The 24,527-nt window shown below is 36.0% G+C and overlaps 1 protein-coding gene across 13 annotated transcripts in view; it reads right to left on the bottom strand.

Moving 5' to 3' along the window:
* The window catches only part of TRIP12 (thyroid hormone receptor interactor 12), a 147,614-nt gene that overhangs the window by 19,446 nt on the left and 103,641 nt on the right, over positions 1–24,527 (bottom strand). For 6 of the 13 annotated variants that reach the window (XR_002772109.1, XM_023510451.1, XM_023510457.1 and 3 more), the window contains 17 exons: positions 24,139–24,256; positions 23,861–24,020; positions 21,638–21,791; positions 20,521–20,749; positions 20,092–20,210; positions 17,162–17,369; positions 14,299–14,399; positions 13,886–14,060; positions 12,272–12,413; positions 11,216–11,407; positions 9,884–10,035; positions 7,503–7,675; positions 6,136–6,209; positions 5,847–6,046; positions 5,110–5,237; positions 3,323–3,474; positions 2,515–2,657 (listed from right to left, as the gene is read on the bottom strand). Coding sequence is in view for 12 of the 13 variants with exons in the window: in XM_023510451.1 (XP_023366219.1) it covers positions 2,515–2,657; positions 3,323–3,474; positions 5,110–5,237; positions 5,847–6,046; positions 6,136–6,209; positions 7,503–7,675; positions 9,884–10,035; positions 11,216–11,407; positions 12,272–12,413; positions 13,886–14,060; positions 14,299–14,399; positions 17,162–17,369; positions 20,092–20,210; positions 20,521–20,749; positions 21,638–21,791; positions 23,861–24,020; positions 24,139–24,256 (2,620 nt within the window). In the remaining variant the exon portion in view is untranslated. The remainder of the gene's footprint in view (positions 1–2,514; positions 2,658–3,322; positions 3,475–5,109; positions 5,238–5,846; positions 6,047–6,135; positions 6,210–7,502; positions 7,676–9,883; positions 10,036–11,215; positions 11,408–12,271; positions 12,414–13,885; positions 14,061–14,298; positions 14,400–17,161; positions 17,370–20,091; positions 20,211–20,520; positions 20,750–21,637; positions 21,792–23,860; positions 24,021–24,138; positions 24,257–24,527) is intronic. The other 7 variants (XM_012802246.2, XM_023510459.1, XM_023510455.1 and 4 more) reach the window with 6 other exon arrangements.

Below are 24,527 nucleotides of genomic sequence, written 5' to 3'. Positions count from 1 at the left end.
CTCCAACTCCTGGGCTCAAACAAGTCTACTGCCTCAGCCTCCCAAATAGGTGGGACCACAGGCGCCCACCACTGCACCCGGCTATTTTTTGGTTGCAGCTGTCATTGTTGTTTGGCAGGCTCAGGCTGGATTCGAACCCGCCACCTTGGGTGTATGTGCTGGCGCCTTAGCCACTTGAGCCACAGGCGCCAAGCCTTAAATGCTAAATTAAAAATATGACACCACTACTTTATGAGGCTGCTAACTCCCATGCCACATATACACAAAGAATGATTTTACTATTTTAGGTCCTTAACTATAAAATTTTCGATTTTGAATCAAAAGTTTATAGTATCTCAAGAAGCAGTACAATTAATCAAAGTAAGCCCCTAAACCATCCACACCGTTTTGCCATCTTAATGGTAGCCTGTTTATGTCAAGAGCGAAGCAGCAACGAAATTGCAAAATCATTTTCCACAACTTGTTGAGAATTGAGTATTTTTCCTTGCAAGAAGTAGTCCAAGCCTGGGAAAGTGGTAGTCAGTTGGTATAACAGCTGGTGAATACAGTAGATAATAGACAGTTTCCAAGTCCAGCTTTTGGAGTTTGAGCAGTATTGTTTGTGTGACATGTTGTTGAGCACTGTCCTAGAAGATGACTGGCTAGTCTTTATTGACCAATCTTGGCTGCTTACTTGACAGCATCCTCTCATCTTTTTGTCCAACTGGTTGCAACAGATATCTGTTGTAACAGACTGACCAGGTTTATAGATAGAAGAATAGATTTAAATGGATAATACCAGCACTGGACCACCAAACAGATGCCATTTGTGTCTTTTGACAAATACTCGTTTTTGGATTATGTTTTGGCACTTTATCTTTATCTAACCATTGTGCTGATGGCCTGTGATTGTCAAAAAAAATCTATTTTTCATCATATGCAATGACATGGTATGGAAATGGTTCTCCTTTATGTCATGACAGCAAAAGAAAGGCAAGTTTCAAGACGTCTCTTCAGATGCTCAATTCACGCTGAACCCATCCACCCAGCTTCTGGACCCTGACGATTTGTTTCAAATGGTCCAATATTGTTGGGATAATTAACATGAAACCTTTGCTAATTCATGCATAGGTTGAGGTGGACTCACTTCTACTGTATCTTCCAGCTCATCATTATGTATCTTGGTCTCAGATCACCCATGTGGTTTATTTTCAAGATCAAAATCACCAAAATGGAACTAAAAACCACTGACATACTAGGCATCATTAGCCTCATCCTTCCCAAACACTTTCACTGATATTTAAGCTCTCTGCACTTTATTAGTTCCACAACAGAATGCATATTTGAAAATAACAATGTTTTGACTCAGCTGTGGTTTTACAAAAACTGCTGGGGGAAAAAAAAAGCCTTCAAAGATAACCACAAGTCAAAATGTGCACTTGAAAGAATGAGGATGGACCTTCACAATTTAAAAAACAAAACAAAAGGGCAGCGCCTATGGCTCAGTAAGTGGCGGGTTCAAACGCAGTCCCAGCCAAACTGCAACAAAAAAACAGCCAGGTGTTGTGGCAGGCACCTGTAGTCCTAGGTACTCAGGAGGCTGCGGCAAGAGAATTGCCTAAGTCCAGGAGTTGGAGGTTGCTGTGAGCTGTGATGCCACAACACTCTACCGAGGGTGACAAAGTGAAACTCTTGTCTCTAAAAAACAATACAACACAACACTAAGAGGTGTCAAAGTGAAATGTTATGTCAGAGACGTCAACTGTCAAATGTAGTACTTAGGAAACAACATTTCATACTGAATAACCTAACATAGCAGAACCTCCATAGTTGATCTGTCCCCTCCCTATACTGACCACCTCCTTAACATGACCTAATTTTCATCATTGGGCAGCACCACATGTATGTATCAGCTCAGCAGGCCTAATTCCTTATTTTGATCACCATGATCTGTTGACTAGTTTGTTATATTCCCTTGGGGGTTAACTGAGAGTTTTTACTGATTTTCTCATGATTTCCTTCCTCCTTTTGGCATTTCTAAGAGACTCAAAAGTGCTGAAAGGCAGCTACTGAAAAGAATAAACCCTATAGGAAAAGATCCTATTACCTCTTGATTTTGGCAGTCCCTGAGACCAAGCTGCTATGTGCATTTACTATAGTGACCTGAACATTCTGTATCTATCTGTTCTGTCCAATGTGGCAGTCATGTAAGAATGTGGCTGAAAAAAAATTCTAATTTTATTATACTGCAAATGTAAATAGTCAGATATGGCCATTAGCAACTCTCTCCTCAAACATCCTTGAAGACCTTTGTGATTTCATGTACATAGACACGTACTATGAAGGAAATTTTGTACCCATGAACTTACCTAGTCTGTTTGAATGCTAAAGCTATTAAGCAAACAGTAATCAAATACTACCGTATTAATCAACACTTAATTAGGTCTACCTAAAAACAATGATTCTGTTACAAATTTATATAAAGACCAACCCAATAACATCCCTGAGGCCACATTACAGAGGTAAAAGTCTTACCAGGTTTTTCCTAGCTCAGTAAGCCATGTTGGGATGTTTCCTGTCATGATTACTAAAGGATCTTGAAGTTGCCTATTTGCTTTTGCCGTTAGCTTACTGTTAATAAATTCACTAGTTGGAATAATCTCCTTGCACATTGCATTCTGTAAAATGTTGGAAAAAAATTCTACATGTAGTGAAACATTAGGATTATATTCACAATCTCTTCTTTTACCCCCCAAATACATGCAAAGTGTATACCTTCTACTTGCTGCTTTCCAACATAAAATATTCAGCTTCACATTGGTATGTCTCAATTTACCATATATTTGCTAAAGCCAAACCTAACTCCTACTTGAGCCATAGACTGCTATTGCTGGCTCAATCTATGACCTGGCAGCTACTGTTTCAGACAAGGCCAAGTCCTTCACTCTTCTCTAAGTTATATATACATCAGAGGCAGCATGCCAACTTTCACCAAACCTTTTCATATAAAATCTTTAGTAAATGAACTTTTGTCAAACGTGTTTAAAGAATTTTAAGTTTAATAAATCCACATTCAGCTTTCATGTTATAGCTTAATTTAATGAATTTATAATATTTTATAATCTGCCAGGAGAATTAATCTAAGAATGTTGGCTCTGAAAAAAGTGGTAGAAAAGTTTCCAATGATGAGTACATGATGCTTCACTAGGCGAGGAGCCCTGGATTTAGCTAAATCACGCTTTCTGTTTCTAGTGCAACAGGAAATTCATCAAACAGAACTTGTGAGACAGTATGTCACAAACGACAGATCATGAAAACTTCACAAGTAGGTAACTTTACTCACATCATACAAGTAATACCAGTATCGACTGATGGCATGTAAAACTCTTAAAAGTAGGATCACATCTAATGATGGGTCTTCAAAGGTTATATTTTCAGGTGGTGTGGGAATGAGGTAAACTTCTAAAGGATTTGATACTGATGGGCACACTCCATCTAGAGGGAAAAGATCAGAGTAAGTTACCTATTCCTTCTTTTCTTGAGACAGAGTCTCACTCTGTCATCTAGGTAAGAGTACAATGGTAGTAGTGTCATAGCTCACTGCAACCTCAAACTCTCAAACTCCTGGGCTCAAATGAGTAATCCTCCTGGCCTCAGCCTCCCAAATAGCTAGGGCTACAAGAATGCAACATTATGCCTGGCTGTTTTCTAATTTCTGTAGAGATGGGGTCTCACGCTTACTCAGGCTGGTTAGAGAAACACTTGCATTTCTGTTTTACACCAGAAACAACAGTACAATAAAATGGTCAGAGCAATACAAACTATTTAAATTTAAGTTCACTATTAGAGAAATTTTCAACCATAATATTTAGACAGAAACCCCCCCAAATTACTAATTTGATAAAAGGGATTTGGTTATTTAATCCAAAGCTTAGGACTAGACAGACTGTGATAGTTTTCAAGTAGAGTCTGTGATTCCTTTGTCTTTAGATGTATTAAGTACCAGCATTTTTTTTAAAAAAAAGTCGGAAGGATTATAGCAAACGCCATGTGTTTTTACCAAGTGAAATAATAATAATAAAAATCATAACATTATCACTTTATCAAAGACCCTTTTTTAAACACCAAAAGCAAAAATATTCTCAAAATTAAGTAAAACTTAGTTTGGGGGGCGGGGGGGGAACTCTGCTACAAAGCCCTGATTTCTATGGACCAGGGAAACCAGGGATTGAAATCAGTATGAATGAGAATATTTCCCATGACCCTAAGACATTGTTATTATCATATAAAAAGAGCAGGGGGTTGAGGGAGCAATATTAGGCTTGACTTCTGTAACTGTTGAATTATACTATAATGAATGACAACAGAAATTAAGGGCCAATCTGCCAATGATACAAGCCACTGCCTTAAGCTCTTCTCTAGTGAATGTATACTAATAAAAAAATTTGTTTGAGGCTTAAAACATGAATTCTAAAAAAAAAAAAAAAAAACTGAGTTTCTTCCAATTTTAGGAACTCCATTTCAAAATAGCTCTGATCTTATGGAGTAGACACCATAAGCAAAGCTCACCTTTTCAAGTTGAGAAAATTCACGGTTAAGAAGTTATCACTGAAATTAAATGGTGACTAACATGTCTAAGGAATATGATGAGGATATGACTTGTTTTATGTTTGTGATAGATGAAATGTGTGAGGATGGCAACTAGCGGGCAACAGAACCCACTATTGGAATGGTGGTAATTTGAAGAAATAATATCCTCATTGTAGAAACCTGAAAATGAACATAAATAATAGCTGTTCGCAAAAGAAATCCAAGTCTCCTCTCCAAAGGGCATGTTTCAGTATGATATCAAAATCAGATGTCCATTTTCACAACTTCTCAATAGAAAAAATAAGGTTTTTCTGAATTTTCTTTACAAATTTAATTTTGTAGGTACTTAATTTTTTGTTTTCTAGATATTAGTCAAGGATTCAATTAAAAGCAGTCAAACTGTTGAAATTTCATTTACTTCTAAATTATTATCAAAACACAATTTTGCTACTTACTATTAATTTACTATTAATTGCTCCATGAAAACAGTTCATCTACTATCTGCTGGCAATACATTTTTCCCTGTATATATCATCTTACCATGCCATAACTCATCATGTTTTTTTGCATTCCTAGGGGAAGTTTTTGTTGGAGCAGTTTGGGCCCTTCCTCTTTTACCACCAACACAATCTTTATTACTTTCTTCATCCTCTCTTACTGGTTTGTACCTAAAATAAGACCATATGTAAACCAAATGTAGATTTTAAAACTGCAAATTATAATATAAAGCCAAACTGCAAGCCTCACATTCCACATACTTACCAGAAGAACGCTTATGTCCACCCTCCCTTCCATATATATATTTTGGATTAGAAGAATAGCCAATGAAACTATTTCCTAAAAGACCACCTTGCCCAGGAGGGGCTGCCTAAGAAACTCCAAAGGTATTTCTGAGAAGAATGGCTGTCTGTTTAAACATGAAGCAACAGACACAACCAATGCAGAACACTGCAGCCATGTGCCTCTAAGGACTCAGAAATGCTAAATTTATTACTGAAGGAAATATTATCTTACGGAAGCATTTTATTAAAGACATGACACAAATTTGGAAAAGTGGATGTAAACCATGATGACTGCCTGACCATGAATATATGCTTTCCTGAATGAGGCTACATGCACATGTAGTATGTGCACATGACCAAAATTTCAAGTAGCTTTTAATAATTAAATCTTAAGATTTTGGGCCTCCTTTCCTTATGAAAGCCAGGCATTAATTTTATATTTTAAAATACAGTTTCAGAGTTTGTGAAAAACCAAAAGAAATAATTCAGATTTACCATATTGTATGAGTCTTTGTCCAAATACCAGCTCTCCCTAGAGGATTGCTCTCATCATCCGTGGACTCTCTTTCATCTTCAGCCTGTACGCTGAACTGCCGTACTGCCTGATACACAGTCATGTTATATGGCAGCAAATGTTCTCCAATGTAAAACTGTAGCCTGTGTCTTACATTTCCTGAATTTAAGAACTGAGCAGCCTAAACAAAGCAAAGCAAAATCCACTTAGCTATAGACCTTGAACATTATACAGTATATTGTATACAACACAGTGGGAAGAGAACCTTACCAGAGACTCATCTATTTCCTCATCTGATCCATCATCATCACTATCTTCATCATCTTCTCTTACTCTTCCATATCCTAAAGAACCAACAAGGCTATTAAACTCCTGGCCATTTTAGGAGTCAAAAAAATAAAAAATGCCTTTCCATCATGACAAAGGGTCCATTAGCCGCCTTATGGCAAATGTATCTTGCTCTCTAAACCTGTACATTTGTTCTCATTCTGTAAGCTTATCTTTCTATTCTTCGATAAATGTTTGATACTTAAAAAGAAATCCAATATACACTTCTTAAACTAATAGACAAATATATACAGGTGGAGTACCAGTATTTGAAATGCTTTGGACCAGAAGTATTTCACATTTTGGAACTTTTTAGGTTTTGTAATATATGCACATACATGATGATACACCTTGAGGGGTGTGTCAAAGTCTAAACACAAAATTCATTATGCTACATATATGTAAGACCAGAAGATAGTTTTTTAGTATTTTAAATAATTCTGTGTATGAAATACAATTTCTGTGCACTGGACTATCAGAAAGCAAAGGTGTTAGGTATGGAATTTTCCACTTGTGGTATCATGTGAGCACTCAAAATTTTCAGATTTTAGAGCATTTAAGATTTCAAGTTTTTAGGTTTGAGATGCTCAACCTGTATGTATTATAATGATCTGTGAGGCAGAAAGGCCTAAGAAAACTATCAAACACAAAATGTCATTTCTACTGAATATTGTGTATGTACACTTGGGATCTAGAAAGATGTGTCAAACTATAAGCTGCTTGTGATTGTGGATGACTTTGTTCTTTGCTTCTTGTGTTTTTCAGTTTCCTATACTGCACTTAAACTATATAAAAAAAAGGTTATTGGAAACACTTGGTAAAAAAGATAAATTGTCACTCAAGTAAACAGTCAACTCCAAATAAGCTCAACGTATGTCTGTATATTAAATATAAAATAATATTCGGGGCGACCTCACCTAATGTGCATGATGCAATTCAAAACTATTGAATTACAATAGTACATTGTACTATTACAATGTACTCAATAGTACACTGAATTGGTACATTTCAAAACTATTAAGAAATGAGCATAATTGTGATGGATGTGTTACTTGGTTCAATGTAAACATTTCACATTGTATATCGAGGCAGTACTCTGAACCCCATAAATGCATCAATGTACAAAGTTTAATAAAAAATAATTATTAAAAATAAATAAATAAATATAAAATAAATAACAAAGAATGCAAGTTCCTACTATCTGGTTTTAGTAGAAATAGCATTAAACAAAAATAATGCATATCTCTCTTCAATATTAATTTCATTCCAAATACATATATAAACACACAAAATACACATATGGAAAGTACCTCTAACTACAAGGTATCTCTCAATAGCTTGTACCAAAGCCAGGGGGTCGATCTTAACAGGTCCACCCTTCCACTGCTTCACATTTGCACAGTCTGGATGTCTCTGTAACTGGCATTTTAACTGATGTGTGTTGAAAAATTTTAAAGCCTGTGATCCTCTGTTGAGAGAAAAGCTCAAGATAATTTATGAAAAAAATGTTAGTCTATTATTTTCACAGTCAATATATATTAATTTAAATAAAGGCAAGATAATACAAAACCTGCATTTTTGTAAGGACATTTAAGGATATTTTTATTGCAAAGTAAGCAGTTACCAGTTTTGCAAATAGTAAAGCCAATAATTCAAGCTTAGTAAAAGTTACAATCAGTAAGAAAATATAGGTAAGTACACATGCATATGAAAATCATTCAACCTTTGTCCCACCAATCTATGTGAGCAGAAATATTTTGCCATTAATATTTAATTACTTCTCTGAAATAAAAATTCCTCAACTATCTGAATGTATTCACATTTTGCCCTTTCCTAGTCAATCTATTTAAAAATAAAAAACTTTTTCATTTTCAAAGACTTTAGTGACAAAAGTACTTCAAAAACAAACTTTTAAAATTTACTTTACTATATATGCACTTTTTTTTTAGTTGAGACAGTCTCACTTTGGCACCCTTGGTAGAATGCCATGGCATCATAGCTCACAGCAACCTCAAACTCTTGGGCTCAAGCGATTGTCTTGCCTCAACCTACCAAGTAGCTGGGACTACAGGCACCTGCCACAATACCCGGCTATTTTTTTTGTTATTTAGCAGGCCCAGGCCAGGTTCGAACTAGCCTGCGTCTGGGTATGTGGCCGGCACCCTAACCGCTGAGGAAAGGGGGCTGAGCCTATTTCTTTTGTTTGTTTAGCAAGTACGGGCTGGGTTTGAACCCACCAGCCACATGCTCTGGAGCATGTGGCCAGTGCTCTAACCACTGAGGTATGGATGGATCTATATATACACTTATGAGTGAAGGAGTTTTAACAGCTATAGCAATCTAAGTCTGGTAATAGTGTTTAATTGCTCATTTCTGAAAATTTGTGACAAGAGTCCAGTACAGATGAAATGTGATTATCTTTAAAATTCCATTAAGCATACAAATAGTGATATGGAGAATATCCATTTGTACTAATATATGCTTATGTAAACATATAGTTTATATAAAAATTAAAAGCTTCATGATTTTCTCAAACATAGTTGGAAAGGATGACCATCAAAACTGAATGACAAACTCTGTATTAACTTTCAAAGCAGAAAACAATCCCTAGTCTACACCATGATTACTTTACCTATAACAATGCATATTATTTTAATTCAGTAATTTTTTTGAAAATGTTTTTAAGCCATCAGAATGTGGATTTTAAAAACCACTTTCTTCTCTTCTAGGCATCCAATCAAAACATTCTAAGGCTTATAGCATTCCTTAACACAATTAACTTTTATAATTAATTCTTTCTTATGAGTCTTCAAAACTATTATATTGTTCAAAGAAATAGAAACTTCCATTAAATTACTAAAAATTTAAATGCTAGTTCAACTTTAAAACAAAATTATAACCACTTAATACATGAAATTGTTAACACTGCACAAAATAGAAATATTTTATTATGTACATACATCTATAAAATTCATTGAGAAGCTTTACATGTTACAGCGTAACAACTTAAACTAAGCGTATTACAAGGTATCCACAAAATCACTGGATTATACATTTTTTAAAATGTCCTACTTAGACACATACTGTGTTTCCCCGAAAAAAAGATCTACCCCCAAAATAAGCCTTACCCCGATAATAAGACCTAGTGATGGGTGTGACTATGCATCATATATAGCCACACCATGCATTTCAGCACCGAGCTGTAAGACTGGAATACCTTTTATCTGCCACAGCTCTTTTCTCCCAGTCATTCACACTTGTGCAGGTGTGTGTGTGGTAAGTGCAAATGGCTAGGGGAAAGGCATTCACATATCACTAGCACCAGCTCCACCAACAAGGTCGGCTCCGCCTGTCAGGTTCCAGAAGAAGATGACTTAACTATTTGAATAAATTTAGATTGTTGTATTATACTTAATAAAAATAAGACATCCCCTGAAAATAAGCCCTAGTGTGTCTTCTTGAGAAAAAATAAATGTAAGACAGTGTCTTATTTTCAGGGAAACACAGTAGTATGATTTTAAAGAAAAAAAGCATTCGATTCATTCTTTAGGTACTCAATTTCTCAGTCATTACAGCTCAATGTTTTTGGGCAGACCGAAGCTTTTACCAGACCTATTGTCACTTTTTTTACCTCAGTGAAATTAAGCACCGAAGTCCAGTGACAAGGGCATACCCCAGCAATGGTCCTTACCTGCCTCCTGTCCCATTTCCACTAGGGAAATCATGTACTTTGACGGGAAACTGTTCCATCTGGCTGAGGCAGTTGTTCATTTTGTGAACTAATGCCAATAAAGGTGCATGACCCACTGGTTCTACTCTTCCAATGGGCTCTTCTCCAGGAAGCTGAAGTTATAAATAAAGCAGTAATTTAAGCAAAGCCTTTTGAAAATGGAACACTCCTCAACAACAAAACTGAATAAGCAATTTTACAAAAGAGAATCATTCATCTATCATCTTTATCATTTATGGCAAGTTTGGTTGGAACAATGTTTCCAAACAAATTATCTCAATAAAAGCACTCTTTTTGTACAGCCTATAATCTCTTATTCATAAGTCTTAAAATTCAAAAGGCTATGAAAACATAAGTCATTTGGTGGCAAAACTGAGCCCAAACAGCCATGAGGTTATTCACAATCTTCATTTACCTATTTTATTAAAAACATGCATATGTTTTGCTGTAAAAATATTTAATGTGTATGATTACAGAGTGCTGTTCACAATCTACTAGGGATATTAGTGTGCTATAGACCATGTGAAATCCCCCCAACCCCAGAGTTTAAGATAAGAAACTACAGACAGACACATAATTTTCACCATGGTGTAAGGCCATGCATCTAATGTATCTCCAATAAATATCAAGTCTTTAGGTAGTCTCACAAGTTAGAATGATTCAAGTAGTACGCAAATGCCCATGAACAATGCAGGAGCATGGTGAAATAGTAGTGTTGCTAATATAAGGACCATTATATTTAACCCTATCACACAGATAATCCAGGTAGACATTTCCCAAGGGATTCTTTCTTCTAAGCAGTTGGAAACAAGGAAGATGCTAGTAATTCCAGCGCCCAATCATTGTTACCCTATTGCTCTCACCCACTGAGGGTAAGACGAGCCACTCTGACTCCTGGCCTTGTAATCCACATTATAATGGTGCTTACGTATTCTTGAATGGAACTGTTAGGACTGTGTTGTATGTACAAAATGGAAACATGTCTCCCCTTCACTATGTCTATTTTCCCAAAAGAAGGTATTACAAACTGCTTTAAGTTGAAAAACAAATATTGTGAAGAGATACTTCCACCATAGGAACCATGACAAGGACTTCATCAAATCACCATTTTGCTGTTTTACTATTTATTTTGATACACTGTAAGTATAAGGACTCCAACTGTCCACAAATAAGCTTGAAATTTTCTCTCAATATCCTGAAAAATAACTACTGGAAATTATAATTGGGATGAAAATACATGTATTAGTAAACACTGACTCTTAAATATAAAACAAGCTTTATTAAGTAACTTACTGGAGAAGAAAAAAATACATGAAGGAATCTCTTTAATCTGATCTCTCTGCTCACAGCATCCTTTTCACTTTTAGATGTCAAATAAAGCAACAACTGCTTCACAAATCCACTATGTTGGATTTCAAATGATGAAACATCTGACTCTGAGACTATGCTACGGATTTCTACAAGGCACTCGGCTCCACCATCCACCTGAAAGAGTTGGAAATAGTATTTCTACAATGATTTAAAGGGCACTTACTACATGCCCAATTCACATCTCCCCCCCAAAACAAAACATTCTCAATGCCTCTAAAAAAGAGAGATAAGTAGTGGTATATTCTCAGCAAATCTTTGGAAAATACCTTCTTACATCAAATAACTGTGGTAAATATGTCATGACCCAAAACAATAGGTATCCACAATAACTTATGGAAACAAAATCTTCAGCTGGGTATGGTGGCTCACACCTGTAATCCTAGCACTGTGGGAGGCCAAGGCAGGCGGACTGCTTGAGTTGAGACCAGCCTGAGCAAGAGTGAGACCCCCATGTCTGAAAATAGCTGGGTGTTGTGACATGCGCTTGTAGTCCCAGCTATTTGGGAGGCTGAGGCAAAAGGATCATTTGAGCCCAATGGTTTGAGGTTGCTGTGAGTTATAGATGCCACAGCACTCTACCAAGGATGACAAAGTGAGACTTGTGTCAAAAAAAAAACACAGCTCCCCATTAAACCAATGTTGCTTGTTCAAAAGAAAATTTTTTTGTTAGCAGATTAACAGTAGATAAGGGGCTATGATACCAGATAAAATAAGATTACAAGGTAAAGCTTTAAATTGATACATTTAAAATTTCAATAAAATGAATAATTTCTCAGAAAATATTACTGCCAAGATGGCTCAAGGTACATCAAAAACCTGAGAGAGAATCCAATAAAACATAAAAGGTTTATTATTACAAAACTTTCATCATCTCCAACTACTATGAGATTCTGTGGGGAGAAGAATTAAGGAGAGGCCTATCAACTATTAATATGCCAGAAGAGACTAAAGACTAGGAAGATACACTGGACACAGTACCTGGAGGTTGAGTTGTTCAGTTGCAGCACAAAGTCTCTGAAGGACATTCAATGCAGGATTACTGCCGTCCATATTCTCAGAACTGAAATAACGCTCTACAAATTTATGCGCCTGCTCCTTAATCCAACCTTTAATTTTCTCTCTAAAAGTAAGAAAAAGGACGTATTAACATCTCAGTGTGTGTAAAATGGATATCATAACTTCTGACCAAGGCACACAGCTGTTACATTTAAAACCATTTTTGGCTTATGCTTATATATTAGTATATTCAGATTCACATTCATCAAATGTTTGGGTACTTAAAATACATTTCAGGTCTTTATGTAAATAGTAAACAAAATGTTCTACCCTACAACATAACCATTTCCTACGTATTCACCCAAATACAGTTTTACATGACTGTTTTCTACATTATATACACAATTATATTGTCCTATGACAAATCAAACTCAGCAGCTTAAATTAGAAATATTGTCAGCTTCAGAAATTCATTTGTTATTTTTACTAATTGAAATTCAGGACCACCACCAATCAAAAAAGCATGTTTACCCAATGGCATTTGAGGTTTTAAAATTTCGTATTTGTGAAGGAAGTTATCCAAGTTGGTATGATAATAATACACCCAGAGGTTTAAAAAAAAAAAAGAAAAAAACTATCCTCGGCTCAGCATCTGCAGCTCAGCAGCTAGGGCACCAGCCACATACACCAGAGCTGGTGGGTTCGAATCCAGCCCGGGCCTGCCAAACAACAATGACAATACAACCAAAAAACAGCTGGGCATTGTGGGGGGCACCTGTAGTCCCAGCTACTTGGGAGGGCTGAGGCAAGAGAATTGCTTAAGACCAAGAGTTTGAAGTTTCTGTGAGCTGTGACACTACAGCACTTTACTGAGGGTGACATAGTGAGACTCTGTCTCAAAAACAAAAACAAAAACAAAAAAACTCTCCTGTACAATCCTTATGTTCCATTGTAATGGGCAGAGAAATTTATCATGAATACACGGTGGGGGCTCAGCGCCGGTGGCTCAAGCGGCTAAGGCGCCAGCCACATACACCTGAGCTGACGGGTTCGAATCCAGCCTGGGCCCGCCAAACAATGATGGCTGCAACCAAAAAATAGCCAGGTATTGTGGCAGGTGCCTGTAGTCCCAGCTACTTGAGAGGCAGAGGCAGGAGACTTGCTTGAGCCCAGGAGTTAGAGGTTGCTGTGAGCTATGATGCTATAGCACTCTACCCAGGGGGACAGCTTGAGGCTCTATCTCAAAAAAAAAAAAAAGAATACATGGCGAGTGTAGACAGAAAATGTCAGCTTTTTCTTGTGGAGAGGAACTGAGGAATAGGTTCCATTGGGAACATAATTTGACTGGTTTGAACATATATGACTCCCAGTTAGGTATGTTGAAAGTGGTGTTAACGTGTAAGACTAGAATTTAGGACAAAGTCAGAAGCAGGGTTCATGACTCACCTCCTCATCCTTGAGATACACTACTTTTGAGAATAAACACAAGTTCTATGCCCATATGCCCTCTCCATACAATAAAGTATTGGCTACAGTAAGTTTTTATCATATGGGAACACAAGCAACACAGAATTCCCCCCTATATAATAACTTTACCTATTGTTGGATATGGTGTCCTTTGAAGCAGCCCTGGCAAGACCACTAACTCCTGCAGTTCGTGCTGGCTCAATACTGTTGCTGTTGGACTGTGCACTTAACCGCCCCCACGTTTTTGGATTCAAGCTTGCCAGGAAAGAAGATTTAGGTGACTGGGTAGTGGTGGGGCTTTTAGCTATGAAAAGAAAAAAAGAGAATTACAGTTAAATCATTTTAGCACAACTGATGAAAAATAACTGAATCTTAAGTTTCACAGTCTTAACGTATTATTTAATGAAAGTATTCTCAACACTATGTCCTTAGGAAACCCAGGCATACCTTAAGAGCTACTAGCAGTTTAAACTAAGTATATTTCTGCAACTGTGATCACTTTTCCCCTTTACCTCCCCCTAAAGTTTCATCAGAAGGATCACCTTGATTGTCTACTTTATCATCATCTCTTGGAGGTGAGTACTTTGGCCTTCTTGGTCCTCGTTTTGGTAGTCGTTTTCTCTTTAGAACATCACTTAACCGACTATAACATTGGAAAATATAGGATAAGTTTAGTAATTACCACTGATTTATACCTTTAATCATGGGAAAAGCAAGCTAACATGGCAGTAACAGTGAATTATAAAATATTGCCATTAACTGTATTTTTCTTATAATTATTTAATGCTGATTCTGTGATAGTCATTCTAGAGGTGTACAGTCACACGTAATGACTAGTTCAAAAATAGCTAGCTATCTGACTATACTGAGCTACTAAAAATAAAACCAAATAAGAGAGCTAATTCTGTGTGTTCAACCTTATTATAAAATGCAATACATAATGTGTATCAAGCAAATACACAAAGAACTATGATAAAAAGAACTGGGTATTTTACCACATAGATAAAGAATACCTTAAATCTGAGTACCATGTGCCTTTCCTAACCTATAACATTTAGTGTTCAAATTCTCAAAAGATTTTTCTAACTGCTTATAATATACTACACCAAAAGGAACTGCATGGTGTAGCAATGACAATAACATCCTAAATGAATGCATATACAAACACTTTTGTGGGCTTTTAATCTATTTATCTATCTATCTATCTATCTATCTATCTATATATATATATGTATCTACTGAGTGATAATGTGAGTGACCTATTCTGAATTAGAACCATATATGAAATTGAACACCTGTAGCTTCAGGAAAATCTCAAAAAATGTGGAAGAAGACTTGTAAAAGCCTGTATTTCTACTGAATATAATTAACGTGCTCAAATATGCCTCACGATCAGATAAAATGAACTTTGAAAGGATAAAAAATATAATTAAACAATTTTCACTTTACAAATAAAGTTACTATGAACTCTTCATTTGTAACCATACTGAAATACAGAAACACCTAAAACTCTGAAAACACTTTAAGAAAAAAGGTTCTTTATTCTGTTTGGAATCATCAGCTGTTAGAATATAAAATCAACACCAATACCTTGACTTAAAGTGGCTCAGAAATGCTGCTTTTGTCTGAGCCACATTACAGTTCTCTAAAATTCACTGACTGCTTATGATGTCTCCAGTACTATGCCTGTATTACATAGTAAAACCCTACAATAATTTATGGCTACTATACTACACCAGCGAGGGCAGTAGTTCTCAACCTTCCTAATGACACGACTCTTTAATACAGTTCCTCATGTTGTGGTGACCTCCAACCATAAAATTATTTTTGTTGCTACTTCATAACTGTAATTTTGCTACTGTTATGAATCATAATGTAAATATTTGATATGCAGGATGGTCTTACGTGACCCCTGTGAAAGGGTTGTTTGACTCCCCAAAGGGGTCACGACTCACAGGTTGAGAACGGCTAAGCTCGAGGGTAAGCCTGGGGCTGGAAAGGTTAAATGGCAGAATAATATAAGCTCCAAATCAGGAAACTGGAGAGGCCCCAGAATTCCCCAAGACCTATCTCCTCAAACTATCCGATGACACAGGTACCCTTCAATTCAGCAGCTTCCTAAAATAACAGCCACTATTCTATAAGTTGCAGTCTATCTTGAGTCTTAGAACTGCTGAAATTCCTATTTAAGCTAGGAACGGCTAACTGACACCAGGTGGTACCAAAAGCAGCTATCTTCCCTCTCCCATTGGTTACCTGCTCAAGACAATGCTACCCTCAAGTTAGTAGGATTAAACTGTTGAATAATACTTGTTAAGTATCACTATGTTTTTACCAAGGTATACTTTTCACTTTAAAAAGATCAAAAAGGAGTACTGCATTGAGTACATTCTGAATTTCAGAACAGAATTTGGATCATGTACCACTCACCCAGAAATATTAAGTTTCTACTGGCAAAGAAACAAAAACACTTTTAGAATGATTTTTTTCTAAAATCAAAATGAAAACTATTGAGGGCTTGGTAATATTGTTAGTGGCACAGCATAATACAGATTGAGAGATGATAAATTAGCGTGGCTATTTTAACAACTCCCATTTTCCTTTATTGAAAGCAAAGTATTTACTCCCATTTGCCAATTAAAGATAAACTGGGCCAGGAGGCCATGTGGGAGGAGCGCTGAAGGCCAGGAGATTTAGGATCAGCCCAGGCAACAAAGTGAAACTCCATCTCTACCGAAAAACAAAAACATTAGCTAGGCATGGTGACACACACCTGTTGTCCTAGCTACGAGGGAGACTGAGGTGAGAGGATCACTTCACCATAGGAGTTTGAAGTGACAGTGAGCTATGACTGCACTCCAGCCTCCATGGTAAAAGAGCAAGATCCTGCCCCTTTTCCTTACCATCCCCCCAAAAAGGTAAATGGAAAATCAGAGGTTTGCCTCCATATCCTAAACCTTCTAATTTGTTTTCAACATATTCAAAATTTTCTAATTTTTTCACCAAATCATTATCTAGATATCTGAAAGGTATATCAAATGTGGTATAAATACAATAATACAATAATCACAAGATTATAGAACCAGAATGAATGCTCAAGTCCTACACTTGTGATGTAGGCATATAACACTGCACAAGTCACCAGTGTTTCTCAATCTTAGGTCCCTTTTATGTCAATAAAAACAGCATACATCCTTTGTATTTCCTTTAAACACAGTGCTATACAGTAACTTTCCAATAAATGCTTTCTTCCCATTCCCATTAAACACTGAATAAAATACAGATGGAAAAATATAAAATGTATACTCTCTAATATTTCACCATGTTACTCCTTGTATGAGTCTTACCCACCAAAGTAGAGCTAAAGGCAAGGAGCATAAAAATCACAAGAAAACTCTCACTTACCCTTGAGGGCTGAGATCTAAAGAATCATCTCTACTGTGCTGCAAGCTAGGTGATCCCAAGTCAGCTGAGGCATTACTAGCAGCCGTGGCTGTTCCACTGCTGACTGACGTTGTGGACCCCAAGGATCCTGACCCATTTGTACACGCCTTTGGTGGACTGGTCAACAAAGACTCTGATTCTGCTAAGTGTTTTACTTGATGCATTACACCTTTATAGTAACAAAGATGAAAAGAAGTCCGTTTTAATCAGGAGACAGAAACCACCTCCCTGACACTACAAAATTCTCCAAATAATAACAAAGAAAGTAAAAAATAATCAGCAAATAGGAAAAAAAAATTAGTAGAGTTTTCAGCTTGTCTTAGAGAAAGAATATGAAAAGTCAAAGTTAAAAAAGAATATTTATATGGAAATGTGTTCTCCTCTTCAAAACCCAGATTCTCTGAAATTTAACAAGGTCAGAAAGTCCTACTCAAAGTTCAAAGTACTCATTATAAAAACATTACAGGCTCGGTGCCCGTAGCTCAGTAGTTAGGGTGCTATCCATGGACAGGGGCTGGCAGGTTCAAACCCAGCCTGGGACTGCTAAACAACAATGACAACTATAACATAAAAATAGCAGTGTTGTGACAGGCTCCTATAGTTCCAGCTACTTGGGAGGCTGAGGCAAGAAAATCACTTAAGCCCAAGAGTTTGCGGTTGCTGTGAGCTGTGATGCTACAGCACTCTATTGAGGGTGAGCAACGTAGTGAGACTGTCTCAAAACAAACGTACAAAAAACAATGATTACAGAAATAAAATGCATCTTGTGACATGATAGCTAGAAGGGGAGGAAAAAGCCTAGAATCATTAGTTAACTTCAAGTGCTACAAAATTATAAGATCATAGTAGCAATGCTACCAAAAATGAAAACACCAGCTATTGAAGGTTGGTGACTATCACATCCATGGAGATGTATAGGGAGAGCTAAACAGAAACCTCTGAGGAAGAGGTTCTTATCTGGGCTAGAATCACAAGAGGGTAGATATATGAAGAAGTATGTCTGTGAATTACCAACTGTACACAAAGATATGTCTTTATTGGTCTGGGTAAAATCTATGACAAACCTGTGGATGAATTTATGTGAGTGATATGAACATACTCACATTTTTCTGCAGAAGAGCCTAGGTCTCCTTTAGATTCTTTAAAATAATCGGTAATAATACAAGCAAACAACTTTAAAAAAAAGATGTCATAATGAATTTAAACTTCTGAGGTGTGTTGCACAAATACTATTTGATATAATTATATGCCAGGCTATGCTAAGAGTAAGGAAAGGGACAAGACAAATACATTCAGGGACTTACTGACTAGTAGAAAAGACATTTTATAAGAAATTACAATAAAGAATGATGTGCTTTTGAGAAAAAAATACAGCACTGCTGGAACTTATAGTGAGAGGATCTAAACAAATCTAGAAGGCAAGACTTTCAGGGAAAGTGACATTTAGCCTCAAACCTGTAAATTTGTTTACATGTTGTATATGGCTGCTTTGGGCTACAATGTAAGCAAAGACAGAGCCAGACAAAAGACAAAAGAACCAATCAAGATTTTGCCATAAACCTCACAACATATAAGGTATTAGTCTATTTAGGGGTGAGACACTTAATAAGAAGGCATAATTAAGCCTATCAAAGTTTAACATAAAAAGTCTGAATAGAGTAATTCTGATGGACTTCAAATCAGAGAGGTGGAACAACCAGGAGGAAAAAAAGAAAATATATATAACAAAGACAATATGAAATGGAAAATAAGATATTTGGATGAGTACAGAAAATGTCTATCTGTTATATACCCAATGTCTTAAATAAAAAGTTGTCTTTGGGAATTGGGGGAAATTTGCTTTCTCTTTCATGTAACTGTTAAAATAAAGAAACTTATTATTTGAGCAAAATTAATTCTAAATAGCAAAGACTTCTTTCCATTTTGTTCAATACTATTATTAGCACATTTATTGCATTTCCAAGATAAAGATCCAACATAAGAAAAGGTGATCAAAAGAGAAAATAGATCCTATACAGAAAGAACTAGGATTGTCTGTAAGAAAGAAGACAAAGCTAAACATTACTCGAGGGGAAAATACAATTATTTCCCAAATCCCCACAAGACCTCACTAGTACCCCTACAGAATAGAAGAACCATAAAGAAATTTGTTAAGAACTTCTTAATCAATTAGGTAATATCTTGATAGGTTTAGAAATGCTAAAACACCTGAATGAGCTATACAGTTTCATTTTTAAGGCCTCTGAAAAGAGACCATTGAAGTACCATGTGTCTTAGGTTGATTTTGACATTCAAATGCAATCAACTAACTATGAACTGCATTCTGAAAGATTGTTTCAAGCCTTTAAAACAGTCTATTAAGTACCCACTCTAACATTAGAACTACTCTGATCTACTAATACGACTTTTACTGAAAGAATATTTATGGGCAGCCACACACAGTCCAATATACACACATGTATATATAGATAGCACACAAAAAAATGTATACACATTTTAATTAAGAAAAAAACCCATTAAAACAGTAATATTCAATATATACTACTCCTCATGTCTGCTATCTTGTATCTCTTGAAATTGCAAAACTCAAATGCACCCTGACTATTACAATCGTGTGTTTATGTGTATGCATATGTATATATTATACACACGACTACTTGTGGCTCCCACACACTTAAATCACTGAAACTTGATAAGTATTCATCAGATAATGAATCTCACACAACCTATATTAACAGATACACAAGACACCCTCTCTGTATACCTGACAGCTATATGCATATAAATGTTATACTTTAAAAAGCTGGAAGTTTCTGTTCTCAGATTAAAACTGTATTTCTATTAAACTATTATCTAAAGGACCATTAATTTATTATCATGAATGAAATTACCTTCTCTTCTGAAGTAAACACTAAAAATATCAGGCAACTTCTGCATTAAGATTTCTGCCATCTGAAGTGCTCCAACTACTATCTTCAGGTCTTGGCTTGATAGCATGGAAGCAATGTGACTAAAAAAAGAAAGCACTTGTATATAAAATGTTGCTTCAATTCAGTAATTTTTTTTGGCCATACTACTTTAAAATTTGAAAGCAAAGTATTTTTGTTGTGAAACCACTTCATTAAAACAAAAATTTACCTTAAAGACTCAACTTTTATATTTTATAAAAAAGCGGTGCGTGAATATAAATAGACCAAAAAAGGGCTCAAGATACTCCGAACTTTTGTGCTTATTTTATTTTCCTGTATTGTTACTTTAGATATTTCTGAAATTACTTGCAGGCTTGAATTTCTAAAATGTTACAATTTTCATGAACACACCTTGAAACAGCATGATTTTTCAGAACATCCTTCAGAAGTTCGGCATCCGCAAAATAAATTATCCTAAGAATTGCTCTAAGGCACTTATGTCTGACTGCAGGTCCTGCTGAGGAACTATACACTTCATAAAGAACACCAAATAATGTCTTAATAAAAGACTTAGCCAGTTCCGGATCCTCTTTCATAAGCTGTGCTCGAGCATCATCCTTCTTTAACTCTGAATATCCACCTGTTATATATATATTAAAAAAAAAAAGTACAATCCTGAAGTGACAGACTTTAGAAACACATAAACATAAAGCATTCATGTCACTGCAATTAAAAATGCTATTAATATTTTTTGGTCATAAAACAAATTAACTTATCTAATGTGATCAACTAGGGTGTACAAAAATACGAAAGGCACCATTAAGATAAAATTCAGCCAGCTGGAAAATCACTGACTAATCTTATCAGCTAAAGGTAACAAGGTATCACCACATTGTACTTTATTTTATTAATATATATTCAATGAAATGTTGGAGAAATTTCAATACTAACCCACTAAGCAGAGTTTAAGAAACAGACAGTATTTTTGAAAGTCATGTAAATTGAATAAACAAGGTGACTCTGCCACTTTGGTTAGTGGCATCAGTTGTAGGGAAGGATAATTTTGATAAAAAGTGAGCTCCATACTAGAGGTTGTGAAAGTATGGTTCACAAGCACAATTCAGTCCACCACTTGTTTCTATAAATAACATTTTATTAGAATACAACTTATAAATTTGTTTGCATGTTGAAGACATCACACACGTAAAAAAAATGTTATAAAAGATATCTGGTAAGGCAGCACCTGTGGCTCAATGGAGTAAGGTGCCAGCCCTATATGTTGGAGGTGGCAGGTTCAAATCCAGCCCTGGCCAAAAACCAGCTCATTCATAAAAGAAGGAACAACATTTTAAAAAAAGAACAAAAAGGGAAAGAAAAGAAAGCTACCACCAAAACAATTACAAGTTATCTGACTATGTTAAGTGCTGCCTTAAGTTTAAAAGGATTATCAATGAACCAATTAACTATGCAAACAGAATATTAACTCACATTGACAATACAGTACTATTTCAACCTAGAAGGTACTTACTAGTGTTAGTATTGGCTAAGGGGTTAGGTTTTCTCTGAATGGCACGTGCTGTTCCCGTGTCCTCATTGATTTGCTGCATAGAATTAAAATCAATAGTATAAACTCGTCCCAGAGTGGACAAGCTTATCTCATCCTCACCGACCTGATGGGCTGCCTGAGAGCAAAGAGAGAGAAACCTTGAATATAAACATGGAGAAATTTATTACCTTAAGACACAGCAGGGACCTTCCATAAATGCTACCTTAAATATTTATTTCATCAGGCCTTAGATGGTGAAGTAACAAAATACGAATAATTCAATGGCACAGATATGACAAAATTCATTTAATAAGTCATTTTAATTAAGCACAAATATACACCTCAGGTGCTATCAGGCACCCTTAGAAATAAATCCAGGTAAAATCCTGAGCAAAGATCTAGTCTCATAGGCATCACTGACATAAAGAAGATACTGTTTGTACTAAGAAATCTTTTAAGATACTGCTGATAGAAAAAAAAATTTGTTAGCCATAAATCTTAGAATCATAGATTAAAAACATTTACATGATGGATTCTTAAGCAACTGCCCCCCAAAAGCCTCCTTTAAGCAAAGTAATCCTATAAAATTCTTATTAAACAAGACTTTAAGACAGAGACAAAACTAGAACTAAAGAGGTCGTTGCCAGGGTTGTATCTAAATTAAGAGAGTTTGAATAACATGGTTGGCTTGAGTTTAGACAACCCATAGAAGTGGCAGAATATTCTTATAACAGAGTCCAATTTTTGGAACTGCTAGGCTGAATGGAAGACAAGATCCTCAGTGAGAGAGTAAGCCAACAGTGAAGATGCAATATCAGGAAAATGTTAAATAGAATGCTCAGAGTTCAAAACCAGGATCATTAGTAGTCTTGGTCTGCTTATATGCTAGGCTAACAATATAAGACCAAAGCAACTTCCTCACAAAAGCTGGCTCTGAATTCAGATTTCGTCTTAGGAACTCTCAATTTTTTAATGAAAATCAATGGTTTAAAAGTTTTTCAAAAATTCATTTCTAGAAACTGGTGGAAGACATCTTTAAAGAAGAATGTCTATTCAAGGAGTGTGATGTTAAGTCAAATACCAAAGGTTGAAACTAGAAAATACATTTACACAAGTATCTCATCTATTAAAAATATTAGTAAATGACTGACAGTATCTCAAATAATGCAGTAAGCAACACTTCATAAGCTAGGGCAAATGTTATGCTGATGTAATTTTTAAAAATATTTCAAGGCTCAGCACCTGTAGCACAGATGCCAGCCACATACACTGAGGGTGGCGGGTTAAAACCTGGCCTGGGACAGCTAAACAACAATGGCAACTGCAACAAAAAATAGCCGGGAGTTGTGCCAGGCATCTGAAGTCCTGGCTACTTGGGAGGCTGAGGCAAGAAAATCACTTGAGCCCAAGAGTTTGAGGTTGCTGTAAGCTGGGACGCCACGGCACTATACTGAGGGCAATGTGAGACTTTCTCAAATAAATAAATAAATAAAATAAACTATTTCAATGTAAATGTAGTAAAAGTTTGGAAATAAAATTAAAAATCATACATAAACTGTCACACACACACACAAAAAAATCACTGTTAACATTTTGGTATATTCCTCTCCTGTGTATTGTTCATCTTTTACTTACTTTGCTGATTTCCAAAAAGCATTGACATAATTTTGTATTTTGTGTTTGTCAATAATCACGTCATATTTTAAGTTATTAAAATTTATCCCATTACTATTGGGATTATATTCAAGCCTATATATGTATCACAACTTACTTATTCATTCACCTAGAATGAGATATTTAATTTGTTTCCCTGTTTTTTACTCTTAAAATATACACAGAAGCAGACATTTTTATCTAAATCTTTGCTTGTGGAAGATTTCTTTCTATAAGAGATAGAAATGTTTTGGAAACATACAGCCTAACTCATCCAATGTTTCCTTTCAGAAATGAGGAAACTATGGAACAAAGAACTTAAATTACTTGCTCCAAGTCAATCAGGTAGTTAGCAGCAGAAGCAGGACTAGAACATCATGTTTTCTGACCTGAACAGAAATGAGGACCTTGTTCTCAGGAGACAAAATGAGAGAATCTTGAGTTAATTCAAAACTGAGCATACTGAAGTACACATATCCACCACCTCCCCATTCCATCCCTGCCCCCACTCTCCACCAAAATAGACACATTTAAACGGTACGATGAAACTACTACCTCAATGATCCGGCTGTCAATCCTGTTATAGGGATGCCAGAGTCCTCGATCATCACGCCACTGCCATATTGCACCATCTGTGTTCTGTGCGTTTCCTTTCTTCAACATGGTATCAACCGCAAAAATCCCCTCTTTTGGTAAACATGGCATAAGTTCACTGAAAACAAGAAGTACAATTATTTTAGTAAGCAGCTTCATGAATTATTAGTAATGTTAGGTGTCTGAAGAAAAATAACCTCACATGAACCACAAGTTATTATGAACCTAATCTTTACCAAATCAGAGATGTCAGTTCATACAGTTCTTGAGGACTTCGTGGAACAAGATCAATCTGTTCCTGACAGCTTCCATTGGAGGCACCACACAGAAGGAAGTGAAGCGTTTCTGCAATGTCTGTAAAACCAGTAACAAAAAACAAAAGCCTATTAAAACTAGGTATAGCATCTTATTTAACAGGCAAACATTCCCTAAGGGAAAAATAATCAGAATTACTTTCTCATAAAGCAACATAATACAGAAATTGTATTTTTTCTTTTCTTTTTGAGACAGAGCCTCAAGCTGTCCCCCTGGGTAGAGTGCTGTGGGTGCTGTGGCATCACAGCTCACAGTAAACCTCGAACTCCTGGGCTCAAGTGAGTCTCCGGCCTCCGCCTCCCAAGTAGCT

The sequence above is a fragment of the Otolemur garnettii genome, unplaced genomic scaffold (genome assembly GCF_000181295.1).
Source record: "Otolemur garnettii isolate 467f Iridium unplaced genomic scaffold, OtoGar3 scaffold00013, whole genome shotgun sequence".
Classification (NCBI taxonomy): Eukaryota; Metazoa; Chordata; class Mammalia; order Primates; family Galagidae; genus Otolemur; species Otolemur garnettii.
This window is presented reverse-complemented; position numbering and strand designations above follow the sequence as displayed.